The following is a 20,322-nucleotide window of genomic DNA, read 5'->3' on the forward strand; positions in this document are numbered from 1 at the left end:
TGCTCCCCCTGCTCCCGCTCCTGCTTCCGCTCCTGCTTCCTCCACACCCCCTGTCCCTCCTGCCCCCCCCACAACCATTTCCCACCGACGCCCCCGGACCCGCAGTGTGGCGAGACAGGAGAGGCAGCCGGACTCCCACCCCTGAGCTTTCCTTTCCCTTCCTCCCTTCCCTCCCCTTCCAGCTCCCTCGTCCCAGGTTTCCCCCTCCCCTCTCCCACCCTCCCCCCTCCCTCCCCCCACCCCACTTATGTTAAATAAAAAGACGTTTTTGTTTCAAAAACAGGTGTCTTTATTTTACAGTAGGTAGGGAGGGGAAAGGGGAAGGGGGGGTAGGGTGGAAGAAGGCCCCAGTGGGGCATGCAGGGAGAGGTCAGTCTTCCTCCTCCACCAGGAAGCTCTCCCGCAGGGCTTCCCGGATCCGGACGGCCCCCCGCTGGGCTTCCCGGATGGCGGCGGTGCGGGGCTGACCGTAGTGTCCAGCCATGCGGTCAGCCTCAGCCATCCAGGCTGGCAGGAAAGCCTCCCCCTTTCGCTCACACAAATTGTGGAGCACACAACATGCTGCCACCACGGGAGGGATGTTGTGCTCGGCCAGGTCCAGACGGGTGAGGAGGCATCGAAAGCGGGCTTTCAGTCGCCCGAAGGCCCCCTCCACCACGATGCGGGCCCTGGTCAGACTGGCATTGAAGGCCTGGCGGGAGGGATTGAGGTGCCCCGTGTAGGGCTTCATGAACCAGGGCTGCAGTGGGTAGGCGGCATCCCCCACCAGGCACACGGGCATGTCCACGTCCCCGACCCTGATGTGGCGGTCGGGGAAGAAGGTCCCGGCCTGCAGCCGCTGGCACACGGAGGAGTTGCGGTACACCCGGGCGTCGTGTGCTTTGCCGGACCAGCCCACATTAATGTCCGTGAACTGGCCCCGGTGGTCACACACGGCCTGCAGGATCACGGAGAAGTACCCCTTGCGATTCACGTAACGGGAGGCCTGGTGTTCCGGGGCACGGATGGGGATGTGCGTCCCGTCGATGGCCCCCCCGCAGTTGGGGAAGCCGAGGGCGCTGAATCCCCGGATGACGGCGTCCGGGTCGGCGAGGCGGACCACCCTGCGGAGCAGCACCCAGTTGATGGCCTTGACCACCTGCGGAGAGAGACACAGCAAAGCGCCAATCAGTGGGGCGCCCGGGTGGCTGGGAGCGTTCGTGCCCTGGCAGTGCCCCGCGCCCCACTCCCGGTAGCAACCCCCCTGGCGGCATGTAGTACGGCCAGGACAGCCCGACCCCTCCGGTGCGGGGCGCTTTCGCCTCCTCCCGCCCCCGCTTTGTCCCTGGGGCAGCCCATCCCCTCCTCGCAGCCCCCCTCCCCCTCGGCTCGGTGGCCGACGAGCGCCATACCTGCATGAGCACCGCTCCGACGGTGGATCTCCCCACGCCGAACTGGTTCCCGACGGATCGGTAGCTGTCCGGCGTGGAGAGCTTCCATAGGGCGATGGCCACCCGCTTCTGGAGGGGGATGGCGGGCCTCATGCGAGTGTCCCTTCTGCGCAGGGCAGGGGCGAGCCACTCGCAGAGCTCCAGGAAGGTGTCCCTCCTCATCCTGAAGTTCTGGGTCCACTGTCGGTCATCCCAGCGCTCCAGGACGATGCCGTCCCACCATTCGGTGCTGGTGTCCAGACGCCAGACGCGGCGGGGCACGCCGGTGCCGGGGCGCCGCCGCGGCTCCTCCACGGCCCCCAGGGTGGCCAGGCGGAGAGGCAGGGGGCTGACGTTCACCAGGTGGTGCCAGGCAGCCTCGAGCCATTGCTGGCAGGCTTGCAGCAGCAAGTCCAGAAAGTGCACCAGAAGGTGCAGGGCGAGCTCTGGCTCCATGTTGCCACCTGCGGCGGCCCCCCCGAAGGGAAGCACCGACACAGACGGGCACAGAGACCAACGCTTTGCTGTCCCTTGGCGAGGTTGGCAAGCAAGCAGGAAAAGCTGAGGACCGGCTGTCCAGGGGGGGTCCCTTTAAGCTCGAGCCTCAGAGATAGCCTCAGACAGCAGCCACACAAAGCAACTACTGACCTGATGCCCTGCCAGAACCGGTTTCAGCTGCCCTTAAATGCCCCCCTGTGTCCAATCAGTGTGGACGCGCTAGTTCGAATTAGCAAAACGCTAATTCGAACTAGTTTTTAGTTCTAGATGCGTTAGTTCGAATTAGCTTAGTTCGAATTAACTAATTCGAACTAAGTTAGTTCGAATTAGCGCTGTAGTGTAGACGTACCCTCTCTTACAATATTTCTCCAATGAGCGTGCCCGTCGACAAATGTTTTCCTTTACTATGGTTAGGGAATAATTTGCAAACATAACAGTCGACTGCCTTGGTGGTTTCCAAAAAAAACCCAACCAATTTTTCGTTTCTGTGGTCCCGTTTTTGTTCATCCTCAGAAAATGGGACTCATGAAGACCTCTAAATTGCTTTTGTCCTCCAACCTCATACTCTTTTCTCAGATTTTCCATACTACCTATGTTTTTCAGTTTATTTACTAAGAAATATTCTATCATATCCAATTAAATAGATTTTGGCCATAATGCAATGTCTTCAGAGTAGGTTTCTTCCCTTATTTCAACAAAATTACCAATATTTTGTAGTTCCATTGCCACTTCAGAGTCCACTTGGTCAACTTTTGCCATCATCATAGTATCCCCACAACTTGTCAAGTGATCAGATAATTGAGATGTTTCCTCGCCCATACTTTGAGGAATGTCCTCTGTTCAATACTGCAAGAGTTTTAAAATAAGATGACAAACTGTCTTTTTGCCTCACTTCGTCTTTTTACCTCACTTTCATTTTTTTTTACTTTGCCAGTCTTACAGTATCACTTCATTATTTCTAAAAAACTGACCTAGATTTTTAGGCAGATTAAAAATGTCTGAAAGAGCACGGGTGTAACTATGGGTGGCCTAGGTAGGCCGTGGTCTGGACCACCCTTTGCCCAATTAGGTTTAACACCAGTGGCATTGGAACATTTTTAATACTGAGGTGATGAAAGCCAGCCCCTGTCTCGCCTAGGCACAGGTCCAGACCTAGGTGCGGGCCACAGGCACAGGAACTAATGGTTCAGGCAGGGCTGCTGACAGAATAGCCAGGCCCCTGGGCAAGATGGGGCGGGGGGGAGTCTGGGCCCCCAGAAGGGCAGGGCTTCAGGTGGAATGGGCAGAGCTGGGGTCCCAGCACAGGAGCAGAGCCGCCATGGTGGTGCTGGAAAAGAAGACTCAGGGTATGTCTAGACTACAAAGTTTTGTCGGAAAAACAGTTGTTTTTCCAACAAAACTCATGGAACATGCACACTGCAAGTGCGTTCTTTTGACAGTAAATTGAAAGAAGAGAGGAGTTTTTGCGCAATTGGTATTCCTCTTTCTACAAGGAAGAAGCCTTTTTGCGAAAGAGCTCTTTCACAAAAATGTGTGTGGACAGGGAGGAGGGTTTTTTTTGCATGAGAACAGAACTCCAGGAAAAAGTGCAGGTGCTCTAGTGGCCACTCCATACCAGCTAATCACAACTCTAGAGTTCCTGTCTCCTGGCCCCTCTTAAAGCTGCAGGCACCCTGGACAAGCCTTATGGCAGGAAGTCGGACACAGAGCAGCAACCTGACTGCGCGGCTTTCCCTGCCACAGGCATTGCCAGCCATGTCTGCCCCTGAAACTCCCCGCGACCCCCCTGGCCCTTGCAGGGAGCAGCCCCAGGGGTCTGAGGACCCACCCAGGGGCAGCAAGAGGCGCGCCCCAGCCTGGTCAGGCCCGGAGATACAGTCCCTCTTGGAGCTGTGGGGTGAGGAGGAGATGCTCCAAGATCCTCGGGCCAATCGGCGGAATGCTGAGATTTGTGGCCAGATGGCCACCTCCCTGGCGGAGCGCGGACACCCACCCTGGACCATGGAACAGGTCTGGAGTAAAGTAAAAGAACTCTGCCAAGGATATGTCTGGGCCACCGAGCGCAGCTCCCACTCAGGGGCAGGACCCCACACCTGCCCCTATTACAGGGCGCTGCATCACATCTTGGGGGTTGGGGAAACGTCTTCCCCACCCATCCTGGTGGACTCCGGGATCAAGACCCCCATCATTGTCCAGCTGGAGGTCGCCCCGAAGGAGGAGCAGGAGGGCCAGGGCCAGGGCCAGGGCCAGGGCCAGCCAGCCACGCCGGAGGAGGAGGAGGAGACGGGCACCGTGACCCTCTCCTTGGAGCCAGTGTGTGTGAGCCAGGACATTTCCCAGGCCTTCTCGGATGCCTGGGAGGGATCTTCAGGTGAGTGGTCTCACTTTCTCACACACAGGGTGGGGGAGGCGGGCGCACAGGGGGTGGAGGACGAGTGTCATGCGGGATGCTCAGCCTGGATGTCGTGCTGCAGTCTATGCACATGCAAACATGTGCTGTGTTAGCCCCTGAGCATGCCTGGGATCCTGCTCCCAGGCTCAGGGGAGGCCAAACACATCCTGCCACGGAGGGGGGAGGGGGGCGGCTGGAAGCAGGCTAGCCACAAGGGTGCAGGCATGACCGGTCCACACCGACCTGGAGTGGTGGGAGTGAGCATGGGACCAACTCATGGAGCGCTGTGACACCATGTGTGGCATCATGTCGCGACTAGTGGCGCACCCGCCTGAGGCTGCTGCTCCTGGCTTCCACCCTCCTGCCCCCCTATTATGCCTCTGCTCCCTCCCCAGGTGATGCCTATGGCCCCACCCCCCACCCACCCTGACCCCACTCCAGCCCCCCTGTGGTCCCCAGACCCTCACAACCCCAACGAGGTCCCCGCACCCGAGGGGGGCACCTTGAGCCGGCCCCATCCCCCTCCCACCTTTTCTCAATCTTTCATTAATACAGACTGCATTTTTTTTTAAACCAAACAGGTGTGCTTATTGGGAGGTCAGGGAAAGGGCATAGGGAGGGGTTGTGGTGGGGAAGGGATAGAGCAGCAAGCCACAGGCCCTATTGGGGAGGCCCTGGGGGGAGTTACTGGAGTCCTTGAGAGAACCTCTCCCTCAGGGCCTCCTGGATGCGCACCCCCAACTGATGGGCCTGGCAGATGGCAGCTGTCTGGGGCTGCTAAAACATACGGCCCTCGCAGCCAGCGTCTAACCCCCACCCCGGGAGGAAGGCCTCCCGCTTCCGCTCCACAACGTTGTGGAGAACGCAACATGCTGCCACCACCTCGGGGATGTTGTGCTCCCCTACGTCCAGGTGGGTGAGGCGGCACCGGAACCGTGCCTTGAGGCGGCCAAAGGCACATTTCACCTGGATCCTGGCTCGGTTCAGGTGGACATTAAACAGGTCCCTGCTGGGATCCAGGTGGCTGGTGTATGACTTCATGAGCCACTCACTGCATGAGGGGGTATGCCACGTCCCCCACTATGCACAGAGGCATGTGCACATCCCCGACCGGAAAATCCCAGCGGGGGAAGAACTGAGTTGCGAAAGACTCGGGCATCATGTGCCCTGCCCGACCACCCGACAAAAATGTCAGTAAATTGTCCCCGGTGGTCAACCAGGGCCTGCAGGACAACGGAAAAGTAGCCCTTTCAGTTAATATATTGGGCCGCTCGATGGTCCGGTGCTCGGATGGGGATATGGGTCCCATCTATCACTCCCCCGCAGTTCGGGAACCCCAGGGCAGCAAATCCGGCCATGGTCACATCCAGGTCTCCGAGACGGACGACCCTCCTCAGCAGGATGGAGTTGATGGCCCTCACCACCTGCCTAAGGAGACAAAGAAACACACAAAACAGAGAATGAGAGGGGGGGTGCCTGAGCCCTTGGGAGGTGCACTCCCCTTCCCTGCCCCCCCCAAACACCCCAGGAGACACCCCCTGTGAGGCCGCCCCCCCCAGCAGCAGGGCTGTGTGAGGGTGGGACGGCACAAGACCCCAGGGATGGGGCTCCCCCCCACTCCACCACCCACAGCCCCCAACACCCCTTTCCCGAGGGTCCGCCTTATGCAACACTCTCCCCCCCCCCCCCCCCCGTGCAGGGACTGCAGCCCCAGAGTGCCTTACCTCCAGGAGGAGGGCCCGAATGGTGGACTTCCCCATGCCAAACTGGTTGCCCACCGACCAGTAGCTGTCCAGGGTGGCGAGCTTCCATATGGCGACGGCGACCCGCTTCTTCAGGGGGATGGCAGGCTGCAGGTGGGTGTTGCGTCTTCGGAGGGCAGGAGTGAGCCAGGCACACAGCTCCAAAAAGATGGCCTTCTGCATGCGAATGTTTTGTTGCCACTGCTGGCTGTCCCACCACTCCGTGATCAGCTGGTCCCACCAGTCCGAACTGGTGTCGAGCCTCCAAAAATGCCTCACCACAGTGGGGTGTGGTTGCTAGAGTGGAGCAGCCGCAGGCACAGAGAGGGACCCCAGAATGAGCTCGGGGTCCAGGTCCTGCAGGACCAGGAACGCAGCAGACACAAAGTGCTGCAAAAACTGCAGTATGGTCATGTGGGGTCATTGCATGCCCTGGGGCAGCTTCGGCTCCATGGCTGAAAGGAAAAAGCTGTGGTGTCCAAAAAAAGAGCAGGGCAACTACAGCAGGCACTGCTGAAGCTTTGCTGTCCCTCAAAAAGGTAGGCAAGCATGCAGTAGAAACAGAGAAACGGCTGGCCAGGGGGTCCCTTTAAGCGTATGTCTCCGGCAAGAGTACTGGAAAGCAACTGGTGACCTAAAGCCCAGCTTGAACTGGTTCCGGGTGGCCTTTTATGTGAGAGAGCATCCAATGAGTCTGGATGCGCTCTCTCACAAAAGCAGATCGCTTTTTCGATGCACTTTTGTGTGTGGACGTGCTCTTGCACAAGAAGTTTTTTCAGAAGATCTCTTCTGATAAAAGCTTCTTGTGCAAGAAGCCTGCAGTATAGACGTAGCCTGACAGAGAAGATACGAAGATCTCCATGGCCGCGGAGGACAGCTTCAGGCGCCCCAGTGGCCCTGTGCTGGCTGGCCCGGAGAAGTGGGCAGAAACCCAAATGTGCTCCACCTGAAGGTGAAGGGTTGCACAGTTACATCGACCACCTGAGTGTCCCCTGCCCGCCCTGGTCTCTCCATCTGCCAGCCAGACCGCTCTCCCCCTCGCCTACGGGCAGCAGCCACTCACCAGGTGGCAGCCAACAGCAGCGCAACATTACAGGGACTGGAGGACTCAGGAGGAGGGGGCAGGGCAGCCACACAGCCAGCTGCAGGAGAGAAGCGGCACTTTCCTGCTTCAAAGTGCAGCTTTTTCCTGCCGGCTGTGCAGCTTGTGGGCTATCCATCCCCGGCTGCCCACCTCCCCTACTGTCACGGGTAGCCGCCACTCAGGTGGCAGCTAGCAACACCAACATGGGCTGGAAGGCTTCAGAGGAGCACAGCCAGCTGCTGGAGGGAAATGGCGCTTTCCCACTTTAAAGTACCTCTTTCCCATTCAAAGCGCTGCTTTTCTGCAGCTAGCTGTGTGGCTGCCCCATGCTCTTCTGGAGCCTTTCAGCCTGTGTTCGTGCTGCTCGCCGCCTCCTGACAACTCTCCTGAGGTTGCAGCCTGCAGGTGAGCCTCCCTGCTCTCCTGCCCCCCCACAGCCCTCTCTGCAGAGGGACTACCCCCTCCCCCCCCACAGAGCAGCCACCCCCTGTGTGTGGGGGGGGGGTGGGGGGTGGGGGGGGATGCCAAACCCAGTGGTGGACTGCCTGGCCCTGGAGGTTCCATGTTGTTGGGGGTGTGCGCGCGCCAGCGTACGGTATGTTTTATTGTAAATCTCCCCGTGGCTGCAAGAGCTCTGAGGCTATGTCTAGACTGCCCCCTCTTGTGCAAGAGAATATGCAAATGAGGTGAAACGGTGAATATCACTGCACCTCATTTGCATACTTAATGAGCCACCATTTTTGCACAAGGGGCTTTTGGGCAAGGAGCAGTCTACACTGCTCCTTCTTGCACAAAATACCCCTCTTGCACAAGAGCCATTCTGCTGCTTATTTTCTTGTGCAAGACTGGGCAGTATAGACGTAGCCTGGGATTTTTAAAATCTCCTGTTCACGGAGTCATGTGACTACCTTAACATCTCAGACTTCATTTAAAATAAAGTTTCTAACCATCCTGGTTGTAAAGAAAACAATGAAAAATGTGATGGCTTTAAAGAGCTGTCAATCTTGATGTTTGGGGAGGCCTGACTCTGGGCTTTTAAGAAGTTGGGGTTGATAAAAATCCTCCCCCTCCCCCTCAACACCTACTGCAGTATTGTTTCATGAAAAGCTTTAGCTGGAAAGGGGAATAGGAAAGGGATGGAGAATTGGCTATTTTAAGCTCTGCTTGGAGTTCTTTGCCATGTGTTATGTATATCAGATGAGATTATCACAGTAGCTCCTTCTGGCTCTAAAATCTAGGAAAAGTATTTTAACCTCTGACAAGATGGCAGTGAGGCTGCTCTCAATAAAGATAGCCCTTGCTTCCAATTGTTCTTAACAACCTGAAGCCAGGGTTTCCTAAGGAAAATTATAGTCAAGAGTTAGATAATGAGATAGGAAAGTGAGGGGGACAGGAAGCAGGCTGGTGCCTGGGGTTTAGGTGGAGACAAAAGAAGCCTATGAGGGATGTGCATAGGGAGGGGAACAGAGGATGGGTTGGGCCCTACCAAATTCATGGCCATGAAAAATGTCATGGACTGTGAAATCTGGTCTTTTGGGTATTTTTACTCTACTATTAATGGGGACACCAGCATTTTTCAAACTGGGGGTCCTGACCCAAAAAAGGATAATTGGGAAGGGGGTGTCTCAAGGTTATTGTAGGGGGCATGCAGTATTGTTGATGACTCCTTTTGTTGTGTTTCGTTTTCTTCAACCTCTTTCACCGAGTTCAAATGTAGCAATAGATTTTGTTTTTTGAGTCGTCGAGCAATATCAAGGAGCCCTTCCTTTGCCTTTGGTATTTCCCTTGAGGTAAGAAGAATCCGATACCGTGGGTCAACATAAACTCCAGCAAGGAAATGAATATTGTTAAAAAGCTTCTCTTCGCGTTTCTGCATGGAGGATAGAATTCCTTCTGCAATTTGTCCACCATTTTCTTACAAGAATTTTGACAGTTTTCACCATTCCTTCATTAAAACTCCCGGGGTTACATCGATAGTTTGAAGATTCACCGTTGTTTGGTTTGGCTTTGCCAAGAGGTCTCGCAGGTTCTTCACTTTGTCCCATTCAGCTTTTGTTAACTTGAGTTCTCTTGTTCCAGCAGCAGCCACTTGTTCACAGTAGGATTGAAAAACGAGAAGCCGATCAATCATCGCAAATGTTGAAACCCAGCGAGTCACAGTATCCAATGATTGAGTTACCCCATGTAGATCAAGCAGAACACTTTGAATACTTGGGGTTCGTAATTTGACAACAACTTGTTGAATTTTTGCCAGAAATTTCTTCGCATGTTCTTTATTCAGTCCATCCCAGATTGACAACTGAAGAGTGTGAATACCACACTTCATCAGTTGGACTTTTGAGTCGTCCTCATGAAGCCATGTCGGAAGTATGAGGCTAGGATCATTAACCCATTGCGCAGCAGCATCCATGTTGAGTTCGATTTCATCCATTCCTTTAGTTCCTTCATCAGGCAAAATAGCTTCAGTTCTGTTCAAATCCCTGTTCTCAGAGGTGGAAATTTCTTCGACCATGGGACTCTGTTCCAGGCACAAGGATTGTTAGGAAGAGATGAGATCCACCCAACGAAGAGAGGAAGGAGCATCTTTGCGGGCAGGCTTGCAAACCTAGTGAGGAGGGCTTTAAACTAGGTTCGTTGGGGGACGGTGACCAAAACCCTGAGGGGAGTGGGAAAGTCGGATACCGGGAAGAAATGCAGAGAGGAAGGAGCAAGAAAGGAGGACCCCTGTTTTGAATGGAGAAGATAGGGTGATCAACTGGTTACCTGAAGTGTTTGTACACTAATGTGAGAAGCCTGGGCAACAAACAGGAAGAACTGGAGGCCTTGGCCCAGTCCAAGAACTATGATTTAATTGGGATAACAGAGACTTGGTGGGATGACTCGCATGACTGGAGCGCTGTCATGGAAGGGTATAGACTGTCCAGGAAGAACAGGCAGGGGAGAAAAGGAGGAGGAGTTGCACTATATGTAAGAGAGCACTACGATTGCTCTGAACTCCAGTATAAAGAGGGAGAAAAACCTGTTGAGAGTCTATGGGTTAAGTTTAAAGGAGCAAACAACAGCAGTCATGTTGTGGTTGGTGTCTGCTACAGGCCACTGAATCAGGTGGATGAGGTAGATGAGGCTTTCTTCGGACAACTGAGCGAAGCTTCCAGATCGCAGGCCCTGGTTCTCCTGGGGGACTTTAATCACCTTGACATCTGTTGGGAAACCAATACGGCAGTACACAGGCAATCCAGGAAGTTTTTGGAGAATGTGGAGGATAACTTCTTGACACAAGTGCTGAAGGATCCGACCAGGGGCCGTGCACAGCTTGACCTTCTGCTCACAAACAGGGAGGAACTAAGGGTATGTCTACACTACAGCGCTAATTCGAACTAAGCTAATTCGAACTAACGGATCCAGACTAAAAAACTAGTTCGAATTAGCGTTTTGCTAATTCGAACTAGCATGTCCACATTAAGTGGACCCTGAACTGGGGTTAAGGATGGCCGGAAGCAGTGCCGGCAGGGCATCAGAGGAGGACTTAGAGCGTGGAGATGCTGTCTCAGGCTAGCCGAGGGCTGTGCTTAAAGGGTCCCGACCCCCACCACGGACAGACAGTTCTCAGGGGTGCCCCGCTTGCAAAGCAGTCCTGGCTTGGATTGCCCGGACTACCCACACTGGGCACATCACACCACTCAGCCATCAGCCCGGCTGCACTTGCCGCAGGCTGCCATCTGGGGAGAGGGGGCAATTGGGGGGCTGCAGGAGAGCTTCCACCCCCAGAAGCCCGCAGAGCCAGCCCAGTCCTCCCCATCGGGGGCTCGTGCCCCATTCCTCCCTCACCTCCTTCCACTTACCCTTCCCTAGCCCCTCTTCTTGATGTACAAAATAAAGATAACGTGTCTTCCAAAATGGAATCTGTCTTTATTGAACAAAACTGGGGGAGACAGGGAAAAGGAGGTGGGAGAGGGGAAAAGAGAGGCTAGGAGAGGGGAGGGCAACTAAAATGATCAGGGGTTGGGAACAGGTCCCATATGAAGAGAGGATAAAGAGACTGGGACTTTTCAGCTTAGAAAAGAGGAGACGGAGGGGGGACAGGATAGAGGTCTCTAAAAGCAGGAGTTGGGTGGAGAGGGTGCATACAGAAAAGTTCTTCATTAGTTCCCATAAAGAAGGACTAGAGGACACCAAAGGAAAGGAATGGGTAGCAGGCTTCAAACTAGTAACAGAAAGTTGTTCTTCACAAAGCAAAGAGTCAACCTGTGGAACTCCTTGCTGCAGGAGGCTGTGAAGGCTAGAACTAGAACAGAGTTTAAAGGGAAGTGAGATCAAGTCATGGAGGTTGGGTCCATGGAGTGGTATTAGCCAGGGGGTAGGAGCGGTGTCCCTGCCCAAGGTTTGTGGAAGGCTGGAGAGGGATGGCACGAGACAAATGGCTTGGTCACTGTCTTCGGTCCATCCCCTCCAGGGTCCCTAGGGTTGGCCGCTGTCGGCAGACAGGCTACTGGGCTAGATGGACCTTTGGTCTGACCCAGTACGGCCATTGTAAGCTCAGGGCTCAGGGTCGGGGGTCTCAGTGGACCCCCTTGATTCTCTTGCACACCTGCTCCTGGGTGGCCAGGCTGGCAGCTCTCCTGCCCTAGCCGGCCACTTTCCTGTGCCTAGTGCGGAGATCGTGGACGAGGTCTACGATGTCCGCACTAGCCCAGGCGGGTGCCCGCCTCTTGCGGTCCCAGGCAAGCTCCCGGGAGCCGCCAGCCTGGTCCTGGGAAGAGGGGGAGGGCTGGGGGGCATCGGGTGGGTGGCTCGATCCGTGTCAGGTGCAGGGTCTGCTGGCTGGGTGCTGGCAGGCTTGCACCTGGCACTGGCACCGTAGCCAGCCCGTGCCCCTTTAAGGGGTCCGGGGCTGGGAGGGGGGCAGACGAGTTTCCCTGGTGCTGGCCAGAGTGGCCACCAGGGAAACCTGGGGAGGGCTAGCCTCCCACTAGTTCGAATTAAGGGTCTACACAGCCCTTAATTCGAACTAGTAAGTTCGAACTAGGATTAATCCTCATGGAATGAGGATTACCTAGTTCGTACTAAGCGCTCCGTTAGTTCGAATTAAATTCGAACTAACGGAGCGCTAGTGTAGCGCCTATGAAAGTTAGTTCGAACTAACGTCCGTTAGTTCGAACTAACTTTGTAGTGTAGACATACCCTAATAGGGGAAGTGGAGGTGGGTAACAACCTGGGAAGCAGTGATCATGAGATGGTAGATTTCAGGATCCTGACCAAAGAAAGAAAAGAGAGTAGTAAAATACACACCTTGGACTTCAAAAAAGCAGATTTTGACTCCCTCAGAGATCTGATGGGCAGAATCCCCTGGGATACTAACATGAAGGGGAAAGGAGTCCAGGACAACTGGCAGTATTTTAAAGAAGCCTTATTGAAGGCACAGAAAGAAACCATCCCGACGCGTAGCAAGAGAGGCAAACATGGTAGGAGACCGGATTGGCTTATAGGGGAAATCCTTGGTGAACTTAAGCACAAAAAGGAAGCTTACGAAAAGTGGAAACTTGGACAAATGACCAGGGAGGGGTTTAAATGTATAGCTCGAGAATGCCGGGGGGTTATCAGGAAGGCGAAAGCGCAAGTGGACTTGCGACTGGCAAAGGATGTGAAGGACAACAAGAAAGGTTTCTACAGGTATGTTAACAAGAAGAAGGTGATCAGAGAGGGTGTGCGGCCCCTAATGGATGAAGGAGGTAACCTAGTGACAGATGATGTGGGGAAAGCTGAAGTACTCAATGCTTTCTTTGCCTCTGTATTCACGGACAAGGTCCGCTCCTGGATTTCTGTGCTAAGTGACGCAAGATGGGATGAAGATGGACAGCCCGTGGTGGGTAAAGAACAGGTTAGGAACTATTTAGAAAAGCTAAATGTACACAAATCCATGGGTCCGGACTTAATGCAACCGAGGGTACTGAGGGAGTTGGCAAATGTCATTGAGGAGCCTTTGGCTATTATCTTTGAAAAGTCGTGGAGATCAGGAGAAATCCCGGATGATTGGAAAAAGGCAAATGTAGTGCCCATCTTCAAAAAAGGGAAGAAGGACTATCCAGGGAACTATAGGCCGGTCAGTCTTACCTCAGTTCCTGGAAAAATCATGGAAGGGATCCTTAAGGAATCCATTTTGAGGCACTTGGAAGAGAGGAAAGTGATTAGGAATAGTCAGCATGGATTCACAAAGGGAAAGTCGTGCCTAACCAATCTGATTAGCTTCTATGATGAGGTAACTGGCTCGGTGGACGTGGGAAAGTCAGTGGATGTTATATACCTTGACTTTAGCAAGGCTTTTGATACGGTCTCCCACAATATTCTTGCCAGCAAGTTAAGGGAATGTGGATTGGATAAATGGACGGTAAGATGGATAAAAAGATGGCCAGAAGGCCGGGCCCAGCGGGTAGTGATCAACGGCTCGATGTCAGGATGGCAGTCGGTTTCTAGCGGAGTGCCCCAAGGTTCGGTTCTAGGACCGGTTTTGTTCAATATCTTTATTAATGACCTGGATGAGGGGATGGATTGCACCCTCAGCAAGTTTGCGGATGACACTAAGCTAGGGGGAGAGGTAGATACGCTTAAGGGCAGAGATAGGGTCCAGAGTGACACAGAGAAATTGGAGGATTGGGCCACAAGAAATCTGATGAGGTTCAACAAGGACAAGTGTAGAGTCCTGCACTTGTGACGGAAGAATCCCAAGCATAGTTAAAAGCTGGGGACCAACCAGTTAAGTAGTAGTTCTGCAGAAAAGGACCTGGGGGTTACAGTGGATGAGAAGCTGGATATGAGTCAACAGTGTGCCCTTGTAGCCAAGAAGGCTAATGGCATATTAGGTTGCATTAAGAGGAGCATTGCCAGCAGATCCAGAGATGTCATTATTCCCCTTTATTCGGTTCTGGTGAGGCCACATCTGGAGTATTGTGTCCAGTTCTGGGCCCCCCACTACAAAAAGGACGTGGACGCATTGGAGAGGGTCCAGCGGAGGGCAACCAAAATGATTAGGGGGCTGGAGCATATGACTTATGAGGAGAGGCTGAGGGACTTGGGTCTGTTTAGTCTGCAGAAGCGAAGAGTGAGGGGGGATTTGATAGCAGCCTTCAACTTCCTGAAGGGAGGTTCCAAAGAGGATGGAGAGAGGCTGTTCTCAGTAGTGACAGATGACAGAACAAGGAGCAATGGTCTCAAGTTGTGGTGGGAGAGGTCCAGGTTGGATATTAGGAAAAACGATTTCACTAGGAGGGTAGTGAAGCACTGGAATGGGTTACCTAGGGAAGTAGTGGAGTCTCCATCCCTAGAGGTGTTTAAGTCTCGGCTTGACAAAGCCCTGGCCGGGTTGATTCAGTTGGGATTGGTCCTGCCTAGAGCAGGGGGCTGGACTTGATGACCTTCTGAGGTCTCTTCCAGTTCTATGGTTCTATGATTCTATGAAATGGTTTCATTGTCCTCGCTGAAATTTTTGACGGCACACGTCATGTTTGCTGCATTGTCAACGCAGATGCTCAGCACTTGCATTTCACTGATCCCAAATTTTTCTAAAATAGCTTTTACTTGACTTTTCACGGAGGAAGAATTGTGATGCCCTTCAGTGTCAATTATGTCCAAGGTTTTTACCACAGCTTTATCTTTTCCTTCTTCGTAGTACTGAGCATTGACTGCAAGGAAATTTCTGTTTCCACGGGTTGCCGCATCCATTTTCAGGTAGCACAATTTTTGCTCCACAGCTTTCTTGAGCTCTTTGCGACCAGACTCAGCTGTGCTGACAACTAAACGACAAACCGCATCATGCCCCGTCGAAATGCCAAGCTGCCAACCCATTTCACCTGCAATTTTTTGGAATCCTTTGTTCTTTAGCCTGAAGGTAGTGAGCAGTGTTGAATTCAAGCAAACCATTTCCATCAGCCCTTTACGGAAAGTATTGGCATCCACGGTGACTTCAAATATGAGGACTTCAAATATGAGTCAAGTTTTGTTTGCTCAATTTTAGGTTTCTTTTCAGATGAAGCTCCGCAAAAAATCTTTTCTCCAGGAGTTTTCAAAGAGCCAGATGAACGTCGTTTAGCCGCATCAGCTTTCTGTTTTGCCTCATCTTCCTGGTCCTTTTTTGTAACCAGAGCTGCATAGTTTTCAGGATGGTTACGTTTTACATGCCACAAAAGGTTGAAACTTTTCACGGCACTTGCTTCACTTGTCTTGAAGGTACATGGTTTGAGCTCGCCATTCACTTCCTTTTCCACCTTGCACTTTGCCGATTTCTTCTTTGCTTTTCCCAAAAGCCCAAATTTGGGCTTTTCAAATTCAAAAGTAAAGACATTGTTGAGATCCTTTTCCGTAAATTGGCTATCAATCACGGGGGGCAGATTTGAATTTTTGTTGAAGCCATGGCCAAATCTTGTGCTGCTACCGCATCCAAATGTTTCTTGTTATGATCTTTGAAAAGCAATGAAGAAAAGCATTACACTTTTTTTTATAATGTACCTGCTTGTGATATCTTAACCACTTAAGATACTTCGAATTTATTTTGGATTTTTTGGACAAAAATGATCACATTTTCTTTTTACACAAAATTATTTTTAAAGTATATTTTAATATTTTAACATGTTTCTTGCAGTTTTAATGAAGTAAGAAGTATTTTTAATATACATAATTTATACATTTTTATTTATAAATTGCAAGTTAGTTTTTCTTATGAAATTTTGCTGTAAAAATATTTGAAATATTTTCCAAGTTTTTAATTAATATCTCAAAAACGCTTTAATATAGATATATCAATTAATTTTGGTATGTGCCGTAGTGTTAGTACGTGCTATCACTGTTCTACAACATTAATTGTTGGGAAGTAATGAGGCTACACGTTACAAGGTTGAAAATAAACACATACTAATCTAACTAACTAATCTACAAAAGTACATACTCACCTAACCTGGGCACAAGGGTGGGAGCAGTCTGCAGTGTTTCTGGATGTCTGATAATTATCTGATGCTTTAATAAGACATATCTCCAAAAATCTTTGTAATTTTGTATCTGTACATTAAATCTTGATTTCAGCCGAAGTGAGAATAACTGACATATTACGTAAAGTGGTAAAATAGATGTTAATATCAATTGAAGCTGCTTTTGTAGTTAGCTAGCCATTCACAGTCTTTGTTTAATCCTGAGTTGATAGTGTCAAACTTGAAGATGAACTGTAGCTCAGCAGTTTCTCTTTGAAGTCTGGTCCTGAAGTTCTAAAGGTAGCCATCCTGCAGCAAAAAAACTTCAGGACCAGACTTCAAAGAGAAACTGCTGAGCTACAGTTCATCTTCAAGTTTGACACTATCAACTCAGGATTAAACAAAGAGGCTGCGTCTAGACTGGCAAGTTTTTCCACAAAAGCAGCCGCTTTTGCGGAAAAACTTGCCAGCTGTCTACACTGGCCGCTTGAATTTGCGCAAGAACACTGACGATCTCATGTAAGATTGTCAGCGTTCTTGTGCAAATACTATGATGCTCCTGCTCGGGAAAAAGCCCTCTTGCGCAAATGTTTTTGCGCAAGAGGGCCAGTGTAGACAGGTAAAAACTGTTTTGCGCAAAAAAGCCCCGATGGCATAAATGGCGATCGGGGCTTTCTTGCGCAAAACCGCATCTAGATTGGCACAGAAGCTTTTCCGCAAAAAGTGCTTTCGTGCAAAAGCATCCGTGCCAATCTAGGTGCTCTTTTCCACAAATGCTTTTAACGGAAAAACTTTTCCATTAAAAGCATTTGTGGAAAATCATGCCAGTCTAGACGCAGCCAGACTGTGAATGGCTTGCTAACTACAAAAGCAGCTTCTCCTCTCTTGGAATTCACACCTCCAGATCAGCTGCTAGAAGTGGGCCTCATCCTCCTTGATTGGATCCACCTCATCATCTCCAGCCTGATTCTGGCCTGCATATTTATTCCTGCCTCTGGAAATTTCCACTACATGCATCTGACGAAGTGGGTCTTTGCCCACGAAAGCTTATGCTCCAACACTTTGGTTAGTCTATAAGGTGCCACAGGACTCCTCGCCGCTTCATGAGGATGAAATTGACCAAAGTGGACTGTAAATTTGGTAGGGCCCTAGTGAGGGGCACTGAAGAGACAGGAAAGGGTAAACAGAGCGGCGGACACTAGGGATGTTAGATAGCATGTAACTGAATAGTAGTGTAACTGCATCAAATTTTAGCAGTTACAAGACTATTCAATAGTCCCCAGGTGCAGGGCCGGCAGCCAGTGTGCTCTGACCCCATTTCCAGGGAGCCCCCTGCCACCCTGTGCTACTGCCACTCCTGGGCCTGCTGCAGACAGCATGGGCCTGAGAGGCAGCAGCATGGGGGTCAGGGAGACAGGTGGCTCCACAGCATCTGGTGTTTGTGGGGAGCTGGCTTAAAGGCTCCTACCAGCCCTGCTGCCTCTGATGGGGGGGGAGGAGTGCGTGTAGGCCACAGGATTAACTGATAAATCGTCTACATATTGACATGCCTAGCAGACACCTGGATGAGCATTGGGGGTGAGGGGAGAGGCTAGCAGCAGGCCTAGCAAGAGTAGCAGACCCGCTGTGTGCCCTTAAGGATGACCTTGAGCCCAGCGAGCAGTGTCCCCTGGCAGGTTCTGGTACTCACGGAGGGCGCGGGGCGGGGGGCAGCAGCGCAATTGCGTTGTGATTGGTGGAACGTCCTCTGAGGACGCGGGGCACTGGAGTGCGCGCTCGTCCCTAGGCTACGAGCAGCTGGGGGATCGCGGAGTCACTCTGTTAGCTCCAGAGGGAGAGACACGAGCTCTGCTCCCGCTAGCAGTGCAGGTCCCCCCTCGCCGCCAGAGAGTCGGCTCAATATTCCGTCTTCCGTCATCCTATGCCGGGGGAGAATAGCAGGCTGTAGTTTGCTCATGGGGGCGTGAAGAGCGCCTGCGCGGCAGCGTTCTCCAAAACCCTCCTTCAACCGGCGCAGGCCGCCATTTTGGCTTTGGCTCTAGGGCCTGGAGCCTGTAGGATAAAGCGCGAGCTGAGTGTCTTTCACTTCTTCGCGGCGGAGCTGGAATAGCAGCCGTCCTTCGCTAGAGCCCTGGGCCCGGCTGTGTTCTCTGCCGCTCTACGAGTCCCCAGGCCCCACTACCAGCTGGAGAGCGAGGCGGGAAAGATGCTTTGCACGCCCCGCCGCTGAGGAAGAAGCAGTGGCCCGCTCGCCCCGCATGCTCTTGGGCCTCTGCCTCCCTAGTCCCAGGGATTCCTTTCTCCGCCGTGTCCTTCGTTTTCCCGCTCAGCCTGCACCTCGCTTGACTTTCTCCGGACAGGCCTTTCTCCCTTCAGCTCTTCGGCCGGGCTTTCGAGCTCTACAGCCCTTTGTCATGTTTTCGGCCGCTCGCTTCGACTCGTCGGACCGTTCCAGTTGGTACGTGGGCCCGCTCTCGCGGGCGGAGGCGCAGACGCGGCTGCAGGGACAGCGGCACGGCATGTTCCTTGTACGGGACTCGTCCACTTGTCCGGGGGACTATGTGCTGTCAGTGTCCGAGAACTCGCGGGTTTCCCACTACATCATCAACTCGCTGCCCAACCGTCATTTCAAGATCGGCGACCAGGAGTTCGAGCACTTGCCGGCGTTGCTGGAATTCTACAAGATCCACTACCTGGATACCACCACCCTTACAGAGCCCGCGCCCAGGTACGTGCCTCCGTGAACCCTCTCCCGGGTTGTGTGTGTGTGTGGGAGGCATGGGCTGCATTAATGCTCAAATAGCCACACCGCCTTGGGAGCTCTCGGGCAAAGGTTCTGTGCCGCTTCACCTTCCTGCTTGCAATTGCCTTGCGTGAAGGCGTGTATCAAGCCTGTTATTTGAGTGGCTGTACTTAGGTGCCATGCACTCTGCTAGTCAGCGCAGTTGGGGACTCTGCTAGCCTGGCTCAGATCCAGTGGAGGTGGTACTCTCTCTCTGAAGTTTTGTGCTTGGTTATTCTTCCTTACTCCTGTGTTTCGTGCTGATCTGAACGAGAGCAGGCCTGTACAACACATAGAATCCACGTACGGACTCAGTTGGACTATGGTGTACTCGTTGATTTTTAATGTTGGCGTTTTCTAGGCTAACATTTCCTAAACTCTCAAAAGTTGAGCCCCCCCCCCACCCAAGTCCCACTAGTTGTTAACGGCCTGGCCATCTTAATGTAGGCCTTACATGTTCCACACTTTGGGAAAGCGGTTATAGAATATGGACTAAAGACCTTAGTACCTTCTTTGCAGCCAGCTCATTACCTTAGCTCATCTCATGTTTGCTCATGCCGTGCCCTATATCCAGTATAGTACCCTACTTGCCTGAGTCACTAAACTACAGTAAAAATGGTTGATAAATTTAGACTAAAGATAAAGAACTTCTCAGCAATCTGCTTTGAGGCCTTAGGAATCCTGCACAAACAGCTACTGTTGAAATGCTAAGCTAAAAATAATATACTAAAAAGCCCAAATGGTATTTAAAATCCAGTTTTAGCTCACTTGACTTACTTAGGCAGTTTAAAGTCTCCCCATTAGTGACAGGTGTTGTGGTTTTTTTTAAGAACTTTAGCTAAACTGATTCTCAAAAGGCTTGTCAAAAAACTTCAGCTGTCATGAAAGGTTCTGGATATAATTACTAAGCAGTGGAATAATTTTGCCAGGGACCTGGTGGAAACCAGTTACTAGATTTTTTTTTTTTTTTTTTTTTTTTAACATTTAGTTTTAAAAATATGTTCAGTAGTTAATGATTATGCTTTGGGAGGAAGGCTAGCTGATGAGTAATTACAGTAAAACTCCATTAGTCTGGCATCCAATGCTCCGGGACTCCTGATGATCCGGCACCATCAGGAACCCGGAAGTGCTGGGGCAGCAGGACAGGCTTCCCCCATTCAGCTGCTGCTGAAATTGACCAGCAGCTGAATCTGGGAAGCCGGGAGCAGAGCAGCTGGGGTGCTGCCGGGTTGGTCGCGTAGCGCTGCCCCTCGGGGCTGCGGGACCAACCCGGCAGGACCCCAGCTGCTCTGCCCCAGGGGTCCCCAAGTCAGCCGCTGCTGAAACTGACCAGGGCTGACTCCAGAAAGCCCGGGGCAGAGCAGCTGTGCCTGGGGCTTTCTGGAATCAGCCGCTGATCTGTTTCAGCAGCGGCTGACTTGGGGACCCCTGGGGCAGAGCAGCTGGGGTCCTGCCAGGTTG

General features: G+C 52.3%; 2 protein-coding genes across 4 annotated transcripts in view; one reads left to right on the forward strand and one right to left on the reverse strand.

The window, feature by feature from the left end:
• Positions 1-319: 319 nt before the first annotated feature.
• Positions 320-4,239, reverse strand: LOC149520841 (uncharacterized). The gene has a single exon (XM_089775076.1). It carries the CDS (start codon positions 1,863-1,865, stop codon positions 927-929), a length of 939 nt encoding a protein of 312 aa, XP_089631202.1. The 5' UTR covers positions 1,866-4,239; the 3' UTR covers positions 320-926.
• Positions 4,240-17,860: 13,621 nt separating this feature from the next.
• The window catches only part of LOC102456320 (crk-like protein), a 75,388-nt gene continuing 72,926 nt past the window's right edge, over positions 17,861-20,322 (forward strand). The window contains exon 1 of one of the 3 annotated variants that reach the window (XM_075915895.2): positions 17,861-18,807. In XM_075915895.2, the coding sequence (XP_075772010.2) occupies positions 18,338-18,807 (470 nt within the window). In that variant the 5' untranslated portion in view covers positions 17,861-18,337. The remainder of the gene's footprint in view (positions 18,808-20,322) is intronic. The other 2 variants (XR_012899113.2, XM_075915894.2) reach the window with 2 other exon arrangements.

This window comes from Pelodiscus sinensis, chromosome W, assembly GCF_052426305.1.
Source record: "Pelodiscus sinensis isolate ZL-2025 chromosome W, ASM5242630v1, whole genome shotgun sequence".
In the NCBI taxonomy this organism is placed as follows: domain Eukaryota; kingdom Metazoa; phylum Chordata; order Testudines; family Trionychidae; genus Pelodiscus; species Pelodiscus sinensis.